Source organism: Microchirus variegatus (genome assembly GCF_963457635.1).
Source record: "Microchirus variegatus genome assembly, chromosome: 2".
NCBI lineage: Eukaryota > Metazoa > Chordata > Actinopteri > Pleuronectiformes > Soleidae > Microchirus > Microchirus variegatus.
The window spans coordinates 42,566,576-42,579,067 of NC_139803.1; the positions used below are offsets into that span (position 1 = coordinate 42,566,576).

At 42.9% G+C, this 12,492-nt stretch overlaps 1 protein-coding gene across 2 annotated transcripts in view; it reads left to right on the forward strand.

The window, feature by feature from the left end:
- LOC310940064 (phosphatidylinositol-binding clathrin assembly protein) overlaps positions 1 to 12,492 on the forward strand; it is a 77,714-nt gene that overhangs the window by 17,637 nt on the left and 47,585 nt on the right. For both annotated transcript variants that reach the window (XM_083904983.1, XM_083904984.1), the window contains exon 2: positions 1,805 to 1,947. In XM_083904983.1, the coding sequence (XP_083761109.1) occupies positions 1,805 to 1,947 (143 nt within the window). The remainder of the gene's footprint in view (positions 1 to 1,804; positions 1,948 to 12,492) is intronic.

Below are 12,492 nucleotides of genomic sequence, written 5' to 3' on the forward strand. Positions count from 1 at the left end.
ATATTTTGGAGGATTTTAACTTTTCACGGATTTATCACGCTACACCAGGCACGCAGCGGCTCATCAGCAGCAGCAGCTGCGTGAGACATTTTCACAGGGTTCACCGCAGAACATGGCGTTAGACTGAAATGTCGGTGTCCATTCACCAATACGCAAGCACATTTTTATGTAGCATTAACATGCTACTATTTTTCGTCTATCTTGGGCGAACCTGTTCCCAAAGGTAAGCTAGCGAGGCTACAATTTTAGCATTAGCGTCGCTAGCTGTTTTGTGACTGTCAGCCACGCTGGAATCTCTTTACAAGCCGTATTTGATTTGTGTTGTGCTTTATGATGTTGCACAGTGTTTGTATTATGTTAGCCTTTACGTATCCTCATCATGCATTACCATCTTCTTCAGCTCCTGCTATAGAAATACATACTTCCTACGGACACTGCACTAGTTTATATTTATTTAAGAACATCTCAGAAAAGTTCACTCAATAAAAACACGAACTGTCCATAAAAATCTGTCATTGTTTGGCCCATAAAATGTCACCAAACCTGGAAAATGATGACGTTCTCACGTGTATTGTTTTGTCTACAAACTAAAACGATTCAGTGTCGACGATGTCTTTGTCGTACGGAGCAAAGAAACCAGGAAATATTCACATTTAAGCTGAAAAGTCCTGATCTACTGTACCACACTCGCTTGTATTGACTCCACAGCTCAGTGTGGCCGTTCTGAGTCGAGTAAAGGTGCCGTGCGAGAATGAACGAGTGAGAATAATGGACGAATGAAGCGCGAGTGTGTCAGCAAGTGCCTGGCGGACGATTATGCGCTAAGTGAGTGAAGGTGGGAGCGAGGACGAGGCTTCTTTATTGAATGAGCGCGAGCTCCCGCCACGCCACGGTTTTCACGGATACGGAAGAACCTCTATACGAGTTGGCTCCATAGTCCTGCGCTCGTCTATAACGAGAGGCTGTTGTTGCCGTAGTTACGCGAGCCGCCGCCAATGAATAACGTCCTGCGGTGAGAAACAAAACAAAAGGATGGAGGTGACGAGGTGACCCGACGGGAAGCAAATACATGTGGTCAATGAGGGCCAAAAACGTGGCATCGTCATCAGGCAGGAAGTGCCTTAAAACGACAAAAACCTGCGTCGTCGTGTGTGAGATTCGTACTCCTACCGTTTCAAGAATGACTGCTTCTTCTTTGGGCCGAACAGACGTGAAGTAAAGAAAGAAAAACCCTCCTCGTTATCTGCGGTGAATGATCAGTGCGTGTCTGTGTTGATGCTCGAGGATCCGCGTTAAAGACACTGAATCTTTACGACGAGCCCGAGGAGCCGAGTAGAATCCGCTGAAATCAATCTCCACTAGAGTGGAGACGGCGGGCGGAGGAAACGTGCCGGTGTCTGGTCAGATTCTATCAGGGCTCCCCTTTCAAAATAAAGCTCTCATTTGAGTACATTTTGAGTACGCGCTTAATGGGATGAGCGCAGTACCCGTGATGTGGCCTGCTTGGAATCCCGTATCGCGGTTTTTATCCCATTATCGTACATCCCTCATACTTTCTAGTAATTGGCTGATTCGTACATAATAATCTGACTATAATGCTGATTCTTGAGTGATTTAACTCTTGGGATAAAACCCAGTTGGAACCTTCGAAAAACAATGCCGTACAAGTACGTTTTCCCCTCTCCTCGTCTTTCATGAGAAGTTTTAGTTGCTGTTGTTATCGAAGGTGGTTTCTCTGCTTCTCTTTTGTTGTTCTTTCTCTTATTGGGTGTTGTTGTTTTTTTTGTTGTCTTTTTTATGCCAGATCTGATCCACTGCACCAATGAGATGAACGTGAACATTCCCCAGCTGGCAGACACGCTGTTTGAGCGCACGGCCAACTCCAGCTGGGTGGTTGTCTTCAAAGCCCTTATCACCACCCACCACCTCATGATGTACGGCAACGAGGTAGGAGACACACACACACACACACACACACACACACACACACACACACACACAGGTTTCCATCACCTCATAGGACATTGCATTGACTAACATTGGGGCTAACCCTAACGTTGGGGCTACCCTTAAACCCTAACGTAGGGGCTAACCTTTAACACTAACCCTGATGTTAGGGGTACCCTTAGACCCTAACCGTAACGGTGGGGCTAACCCAAGGGTTAGGGTAACCTTAAACCCTAACCCTGATATTGGGGCTAACCCTGGGGTTAGGGTAACCTTAAACTCTAACCCTGATGTTGGGGCTAACCCTAGGTTAGGGTAACCTTAAACCCTTACCCATATGTTGGGGCTAACCCTCGGGTTAGGGTAACCTTAAACCCTAACCCTGATGTCGGGGCTAACCCAAGGGTAAGGGTAACCTTAAACCCTAACCTATCCCTGACCTCAGTCTAACTTTAAAAACACGTCTTTACCTTAAAATGTAGTAAATTGCACGATGTGGACTAGGTTTTTGTCCCCGTAATGTGACTGCGTAAACAGATTTAAGGTCCCCCCCCCCCTCCACAACAGCTCTACATTGACTTCCACTCCATTTGTCCAACCTAAACCAAGCCTTATCCCTAACCTAAACCTAACCACAGTTCAAATCTTAGCTTAGCGTCCTCATGAGGACCAGGTTTTTGGTCTCCATGAGGACAACAGGTCCTACATCAACCCTTTTTTACAAAATGTACTCACTTCCTGTGGTTTTTACAAGTTTTTTGGGGGGATTTTTTGTTAACAGTAGAAGAAGAGGGCGGGGTCACTAAAGTATAACGGAAACTCTGGGAGTTAATTAGCTCAGCGTGAGCCGGAAGCGATTTGGACGAGGACGGCAGCCTTCATCGAAACAGTCAAGTCGATTAATAACTTCATTAAAAGTGTTGTAATAACAACACTGACCCTCTGAGGGATCGGGAGAAAAAGATTGGAAATTAAAATTCAAGCAGCCCCCACGCTGTGTTAGGGACAATGTTTTGATTGAATTAATTAATTGCGTGTTGTTTTTTTTTGCACAAAGACACAAAGAGTCTGATTTGATCAAATCCCGTGTCTGCAGAACATCTCCATTTATATGCACAACAACACTGTGTCTGGTACTGGACGATCAACAAACAGACGCTCAAATAAAAAGTGTTTCCTCAAAGGAGGATAACATTTTTTCGGGGCTTATATCCGGCCAATAGTCAAAAGATTCCTCTTGTGTTAAAGTTTGGCTTAAACCAAATGTTATAGCAACCCCTAACACCTACAACTTTTTCTAGAAGCCATGTTATCGCTTAAAGTTAGCTTGCCTGCTACGTAAAGCTAGCGAACCGTTATGGGTGCGACAGTTCACCAAGGCCCACAGTTGCGGTTTTGGGTCACGGCTTTTTCCTTCTTGCATTTTGTGTTGTGTTTAAAGATAAATAAATCTGTTTGGACGCGATGAAACGTCGTCTTTCGTATGGCGACAGTTAGCTGGGCGGCTATTGCTAGAAGTCGCGTATAAACACAGTTGCACAGATGATGCCGTGGATTGAACGCTTCTGTTTTTAACGGTTTGGTTTTGCTAGCCCCACCAAAGACTGACCAAAGCACAAGTCTTACTTGTTTCTGCTGAAAATAAGATCCGTAGTTTGAGCCTTTTGCTAAGTGGCTAAAGTCCGGAACCTCATACAAACACCTAAACTATCCCTTTAATTTTGTTTTGTAAGTTTTGTTTTTCATATAAAACACTGCGTACATTTGCGCTATTAATTAATGATCGCCCTTGAAAATGTAAAGGAACACACACACACACACACACATATATATATATATATATATATATATATATATATACACTTTATTCACACACACACAGATGGTTATTACTGATAATTAATAAAAACGCAGTCTCTCGCTTTGTTTTGATGATTTTTTCCCTTTGATCGTCACTTTTACAAGCGCTATACATATGCATGAAAACACCATGTACCATTACTTTATCTCCTTGTGCACACACACACACACACACACACACACACACACACACACACACGTGCGCTGTAATCACACACACCCAGAGGTTAACACACCCTGAGCCACATTCCACTGCTTTCTCTTTGAAATGGGGAAGCACTGCTTCCCTTTTTTTTTTTTTATTATTCAGTTGTGCTGTCGTGACGCAACGCTTCCTTCAGTTGGCCCCTCCGAGTTTATTGCTTCAATCTAAACTTCCTCACAACGACTCGGCGAGGAGTGATTTTGATTGCGTTCGAGGCGAACGGCAGCTCTTAAAACTCTCTGGAGTCCTTTATCGGGACTTTGTGAAGAAGAGAAAGAAAGTTGAGTTGATGTTTAGGTCGAAGATTCCCTCGTCTGTTACGACGCCACCGACTGTTTCTTTGACAATCGCTTGTCCGGATAAAAGTGGACGTGGAGTGGGTGAAGCGGCCCTTACGAGTTGCAACTCCCATCTTCAGCTATGTCAGCACATTCTGTCCTTTAATTTTGAGGGAATTTCTCCTGAAAAGTCCTTGAATTTTATGTTTTTTTTAGTGTTCGGCGTCAACGCTAAGGAATGTTAACCCATGACGCGTTTCCATGGCAACTGACAGGAAAAAAGTCGTGCGTGACGTCATGTTTACGTGCCGCGACACCGGAGTCCAGGCACCGTTTACCAGTTAGCTCCGTAAGCTGCATTAGCTTCTTTAGCGCCGTTAGCGCGCCTACAACTAGAGCGGCCCGTTTATTAAACGAAAAAGAGCAGCGCTAACAAATAACTGCGTATGTTTGCCTCTGTTTTTAAAGTTTAGCGTTACTTCAGAGACTCATTTTAACAATCCGGAGTCACGTAAACATGACGTCACTCGCGTCTTTTTCCGGTCAGTCGCCATGGAAGCGCGACGTGCGTTAACGTTGACGCCGTTAACCGCAGTTATCGCGTTAACGTGCCCAGCGCTACTCTAAATTAACGCTAAACTTTAAAAACACGGCACTAAAGGAGCTAACGGAGCTAACTGGTAAACGCCGCCTGGACTCCGGTGCCGCGGCACGTAAACATGACGTCGCGTGCGTCTTTTTCCGGTCAGTCATCATGGAAACGCGCCATGCGCTAACGTTAGCGCTGTTAGCTGTGATCTCTGGTTTCTTGCACGTAAACATGGGAGATGTTCAAGACACTGAATTGAACTGATATTGGTACAAAGTACACCCACGATGCACAGCGGTTAGAAAGCTAGCACACTGTAGCGCTGCACACATGGTGTGTGTGTGTGTGTGTGTGTGTGTGTGTGTGTGTGTGTGTGTGTGTGTGTGTGTGTGTGTGTGTGTACATTTGTACATTTATCACAGGTGTCAAGGCGGCGGTGCTGACTGAGACTCTGTGGCCAGGTGTCCCTGCTCTCTGCCGTCGCTCCCATCCATTACCGTCAGAGCAGAGAGAGAGAAAACCTGGCCGCAAAATTAGAAACCGCAGACCCACAGAATTGGGGTCAATGGACTCTTCGTTCTCCCCTTTCACATCATCCACACTGTGTGACTGGTTCCAGCTGGTCTGGCTCTCTGAAGGTGGCCTCGTACTGTCGTCTGTTGGACGTCCTGACTGTGATGAACATCTACGTCCAGTTCAGCTTTTTATTTAACGTACGCAAACCTCTGAGTGACGGAAATATGGCATTTAAATTGACTTTATGTCACTTCCTTAAGTCATGAGCGCGACTTCCGACCAGGCTTCAAGCTAGGATTCTTTCCATTTTTGTTGTTTGCTGGCTGTGTTCACGCGCTAACCGCCGTTAACGTTTGCGCATGATGCGTTTTCGTGACGACTGACCGGAAAAAGACGTGACTATGTGACTTCCGGTTGTTAAAATTAGTCTCTCAAGTAATGCTCCAGTTCGACTGTAGGTGCGCTAAATGAGCTAATGCAGCTAACCGAGCTAACAAAGCTAACCGGTAAATGGTGCCTGGACTCCGGTGCCGTGTCGCACGTCTTTTTTTTCTCGTCACTTGTCATGGAAACGCACCGTCAACGCACACCGCTAGCGTTAACGCGGTTAGCCGCAGTTGCACCAAAGACGACAGCTTTACAAGTCACGCGTTTGTGTGGCGTTTTTTATGGAAAACGACTCAACTGATTCCAAACCGAGTCGTGCTAGAACTGCGTCGTAGAAAAGTGCGATAAAACGACTAGTACTCCAGTGACACAAGAATACGTTGCACATGACATTCACCCGTTCTCGCACTTGTTGCCTAGCGTCTATAGTTTTATTTTTATCGTTAAACGGACTGTGGAAGAATAACCTGGCTGCGTCAGTCGTCTGTGTGAGGCCTATAACACGTGACATTTAAATTAAGTCTGCTGTTGTGTTTCGACGTAAAGTAGCTCTGCAAAAATACAGCCACTTAAAAATGCTGCGGCACCGTTTTCATCCCACCGCTGATATACTCTCAACCCTCTCCGTGTTTCCAATTTATTTCCAGTGTGAGAATTTACCGTTCGGAGCAAAATGGCAGCTGAATTAAGTCTCAATATCTCTGATTTGTGCCACAGCTGTGGCATTTGTTAGAGGGCTTGAAATTAGAGTAGAAAGCCTGTGTGTCTGTGTGTGTGTGTGTGTGTTATAGTGGTTGACAGGTGTGTGTGTTGACACTCATTCAGTTCCTCACCTTCAGCTGCAGAGATAAAACCGTGGCTCGCTAAAAACCCCGCGACACTCGGGAGTTTGATGAGCGATCAAGAGCCGGTCGATAACTTTGATCACAATTTCACTTTTTTTGTGCTGCTACAAAAAGCCGCTCAAAGACTTTGTTCAAAAACCGAACCAGGATCTTAACGTCATTACCTGCGAGAAACCGACTTCCCGTCTACGGCTTGCGACGAATCGATCGAGAATGGTACGAAGCTACGCTACCGTTCAAAAAGTTTGGTCTCACCCGTACAATTTTTGTTGTGTTTTCCATTAAAAGTTAGGCTTTTATTCATCAAAAGAGTTGCGAAATGAATAGAAAATATAGTCAAGATGTTGACGAGATTAGAAATAATGGTATTTAATTCAAAATAAAACAGTTTTCAGCTGTGCTAACATCATTGCACAAGGGTTTATTAGCCTTCTAACGCGATTTAGCAAACACAATGTACCATTGTTACCATAGTCGTTTACCACATAAACAATGTATAGAGTGTATTTCTGATTCATTTAATGTTAGATTCATTGAAAAAAAGTGCCTTTCCTTCAAAAATAAGGACATTTCTAAGTGAGCCCAAACTATTGAACAGTAGATTACCTGCTCATTACGTCCATTCCAAGAAATCCCTGAAGGAAAAGCACCAAAAGAATGGGATGGAATGGACTGTTCCGTACCAAAATAGTCCCAAACAGAACCGTTCTTATATCACATTTAAATGTAAACGTCTAATCTGGCGTGTGATTAGCACACGTTAGCGCAGCACTCCTCGTCTCGCCCATTTGTCTGCCTTGTTATCGCTTGTCAGCGTGTTCCTCTGCTTCCAAGTCTTTGAATGAAAGGCCAATATGTACCGAAAACAAACCAGCAGGAAACTCCAAACAATGGCTGCCTCCCTCTCTCTGCAGCCTCCTCCTCCTCCTCCTGTACAGCGCTCTGATCGTCCAGGACGATGCATGTACACAAAGATAAAGAAGGAAGTGAAGACCTGAGAGAAAATGAGTCTGCTATTTGCTCATGGAATTACAGGAATTGGGGGGAGGAGGGAGGACAGAAGACGAGGCGAGCGTTCAAATACGAGGTAGAAACGAGGGTCAACGCTGGAGTCAATGTCATTGTAAAAATCGATCTTTGTAAAGGTTAAAAGCACCTTCGACACGTACGACTCCTCGCTTCTCCGATTTATCGATTTATCCCGACTTTACTTTATGCTCTGAGGGTGTTTTAGTGGATCATTTGGCCGTTTGCTGCATGTCTGTTACTGTAGAGTGGGAAAATAAATGGCTGTATTGTGTAAATACTGAATTAATACTGGCATTTAATTCATCTTATTTAATTCTACATGATATCACAGCACTGATTAGCTCGTTTATCAAGTGAATTACTATTCTCAAACCCCTAAAATGGACTAAATAAGAACAACTTAAAGTATTTATGATTTATATAACTTAAAGGTCCAGTGGGTAAGATTCAGGCACATTTATTTTTCATTTCAGAAATTCAAAATAAAACACGATTTTTATCACCCCCCCCCCAAAAAAATTTTACTTTATTTTTTCATGTCAAGAGCTGTGGGGCAGCCATTTTGGACCACCATGTTTTAACAGTAGCCCACAGTGGACAAACTAAATGTCTTTTCGGCCTCAATGCTAACCCCGCTGCAACATGCAACTTCACCAATAAATGTTGCCAAATTTTTACGCACTTTACCTTAAAAAAAACCCAAAATAAACAAGAAAAGCACTCGGAGAGCGCAGACTTCCGCCGAGGCAGCGTCTACGGATCATGACCAAAATTGAATCACTTGTTCCTGGTCCCATTGCGGATATTTCCTGAAAATTTCATCCAAATCCGTACGTGACTTTTCGAGTTATGTTGCTAACAGACGAACTCCGGCGAAAACGTATAAATAACATAAACTTTAAATCGCAACTCGTCAAAAGAACCTCTCGCTTTAACACATCTGAGTCCTGAGGAGCCATCTTTGTTTCTGAGGGAACTGTGCTCGTTTTAGCTAAATGCTAATAATCGATTGCTGCTCCCGCGCACAGTCATGCCAATGCTAACGCCATACTGTTTGCGAGGATGTTTACTGTGTTAGCTATCGTAGTTTAGCATGTCGGCTTTAGCTAATTAGCAGTAAAAATCCACGGAGGGCATTTGTCCTGATGATGGCGCTAAAACTTTTTATTTATTTATTTATTTAATGGCAAAAAATTATTGATGATGATTTTTACGTTTATGTGAATTTAGTTTTGTTTTGCGCCGCGAACAACTCAGGTTTTCTACGCTGGATTTTAGACAAAGAGTCGAGACGGAAAATACGGGACGAAAGGATTGAAATGGTGAGGAAGGAAGAAGAAGAGGAGAGAGACGGTGTGGGAGTCATTAAGGACATGAGAGGAGACGAGGACGGTCTGGTGAGGACGGCAGGGAAAGTGCTGATGGAAGCTGTGTGTGTGTCTGTGTGTGTGTGTGCGTGTGTGATAGCAAGAGATAAAGGGAGGGAGCGAAGTGCAAGGTTTGTGTGTGTTTTCACGTTGTGTAAAGTCGCCCCGCGCCGCTACACCACCACTGTCCCAGATAACGGGGCGACGGCCCATTTGTCTCCGCCGTGACGTCACCGGAGCGCTCGACGTCCTGCGATGTGGACGCAAGGATTCACGAGTTGAAGTTCATTGAACGAGTGATAGTGTGATAGAGGGAGAGAGAGAAAGACAGACGTTTGACTCGGTGGACGAGAAGGAGATAATGTAAAAGTGCTGATTCAAGCACAGTGTCAGAGAGAGGGTGTTCTCTCTGTGTGTGTGTGTGTGTGTGTGTGTGTGAGTGAGGTCACCCTGACTCTAACAGGGGTCACTTGTGATTATCTGACGAGCTCGGATGCACAAAGTCACAACACATGTGCTTCCCTATCAGCTGCTGGTGCGGCAAACATCAGGATGATTAGTGTGGACGCTGATATCGCAGTACATGGACTCTCTTTGTGTGTGTGTGTGTGTGTGTGTGTGTGTGTGTCCGTGCACATCCCATCTATAAATGAAAAACATCAGGGTGACCCACAGCTCGACACACTCTGCCTTCCTCGGGGGGCTTTTTTCAGGAGACTTAAAGGGGCCACGGGCAAACAAGGGCCCGTCATTAAAGCCCCACAGAGCCCAATTAACAGGGACTGATGGGGATCGGGTTTCCCACGGTAAACCCTCCGGTTACGAGCCCAAATCCCTTCCGCTTGGCCACTGGCGCTGGATCCATTTTTGAGATGTTTAGCTGTCGTATTTTCCTTTTTTTTGGCCATGCGGTTGTTGGTTTGCGTTTGCCTTTGCATTATATCTATCTATCTATCTATCTATCTATCTATCTATCTATCTATCTATCTATCTATCTATCTATCTATCTATCTATCTATCTATCTATCTATCTATCTATCTATCTATCTATCTAGTTGGCTTGCAAGCTATCTATCTAGTTAGCTTGTGATCTATCTATCTATTTATTTATCTATCTAGTTAGCTTGCGAGCTATCTATCTATCTATCTATCTATCTATCTATCTATCTATCTATCTATCTATCTATCTATCTATCTATCTATCTATCTATCTATCTATCTATCTAGTTAGCTTGTGATCTATCTATCTATCTAGTTAGCTTGCGAGCTATCTATCTATATTTCTAGTTAGCTTGCTATCTATCTATCTATCTATCTATCTATCTATCTATCTATCTATCTATCTATCTATCTATCTATCTATCTATCTAGTTACCTTGTGATCTATCTATCTATCTATCTAGTTAGCTTGCAAGCTATCTATCTATATTTCTAGTTAGCTTGCGAGCTATCTATCTTTCTTTCTAGTTAGCTTGCGATCTATCTATCTATCTATCTATCTATCTATCTATCTATCTATCTATCTATCTATCTATCTATCTATCTATCTATCTATCTATCTATCTATCTATCTATCTAGACTTTGGATCCAGATGAAGGTTGTTCTTAACATCACCGTCTGTGAGAAATTGTAGTTTCTTGTTGTTTTTTTTACTCCACTTAGCCGCTTTAATTAGCAGAGCTGTAATTAGCTCTGCTCCCCCTTGGTTACAAGTGCTGCCCAAAACCCTACAATTATCCCATTCACCGAGTTTGATCTCCGCTTAAAAGTGATTTAAAGGACACGACTCCTAACCCCCGTGTTTCCTTTAAGGAATAAATAGTATCCTCGACTTTTCTCCTGCTTCTGAAAGATTGCGAGTGACCACACGCTGTAAATACACTCAAAAATAAACGATATCTACTGCGTTACATGACCGTAAAATACTATCAGATTATACCTGGGTTAATTTCTTTGACTTTTTCAATGGTAACTGTTAAATTCAGGATATTCACGTGCGTTAGAAACGATGTAATTGACCGTAAATATGGTCAAATTCAGCTTTAACGCAAGCAATTAGATGGAAAATTTTAATTTTAAATATGTGTGACACTAATTTATTCCATATAATACAAAAAAAAATGTCCTTGATAAAATATAGTAAGTCATTTTCAGGATGTCCAGAAAAACAGGTCATCGTTGGTTTCTCTTGGTGCAGTGTTTTGGTATTCCCTCCTTAATTCTGCGGTGGTGGATTATTTTTTAATGGCGCACTACAACATCCATGAGCCTCGGCCTCGCTGTTGCCATAGAAACAGAGGCAGGATGCAGTACAGACGCTGGAGGAAAACGTGGGAGGAAAACACTGCGCACAGTGGGCGCCCGCATTAATCCAAAACTGACCCAGAATCTGATGTTCTCTAATCTTAATCTCTGAATGTGCACAGAGAGGAAGTTTTATTGAATCACTTAAACCCCCCTTATTTTTGAATTTAAAAGTAACCTTCTTCTTTCACTTAGCTTAAATTCCTATTACTGTTTATGTACTGTATAATGTAACTAAGTAATCACGCATTATGTCACAGATCTTAAGTATCGCATTCACGTATTTTTCCAGAATAAAGTAAAAATCTGAGGACGGAGCGGTAACGCAACGCCGACTATTTCTGAAGACGAACGCGACCTTTAATATAAAACTCCAAAGGACTTGAAGCAGATCGTTCTTCACACTTTCCCTTATCATTATTTCATAACACAAAGGACTAAAGGTTAATTATGTAACCTGTAGCTGGGACAGTCTGTCAAACTTAGAACGGAACAGACTAGAGATTTTATTGTCCTTGTATTAAAATATCAAATAAAGAGAGCTTATTCTGCTCAGGGCAGCCAATAATTAGGATTATTATACATTTTTGCGCATATATTTAGCCAATTTTTCTTTTTTCCTCCATCTAGTTATAATGTAATTGATTAATGATAACAAATAATACAAAAAAAGTTGCTTAACTTAACCTCAATAACTAGTAGCTACAATAAACCATGTAAATCTCGTCAGTGATGGGGAAGTGCTGGGGGCTTATGGAAGTAGCTACAAGATGCGTTCAATAAACCTTGTAAATCTCATAATTATGTCTGCAGGTTACAGAGGGTGTTGGGCTTAAAAGAGCAGCTACAGGATACATTCAGTGAACCTCGTAAATGTCATTATTTCTGCCGTATCCAAAAAGCGTTGGTCTTAGCGAAGAAGCTGCAAGATGCGTTCAATAAACCTCGTAAATCTCATAATTATATCTGCAACTTCCGATGAGTGTTGGGCTTGTAGGAGTAGCTACAAGATGCGTTCAACAAACTGCGTAAATGTCATTATTTCTGCGTTATCCAAAGAGTTGGAAGTAGTTTCAAAGATGCGCTCAGTAAATTTTGTAAATGTAATCACTTCTGCGGGGTCATAAGAGTGTTGGGCTTGGAGTAGTAGCTACAAGATGCATT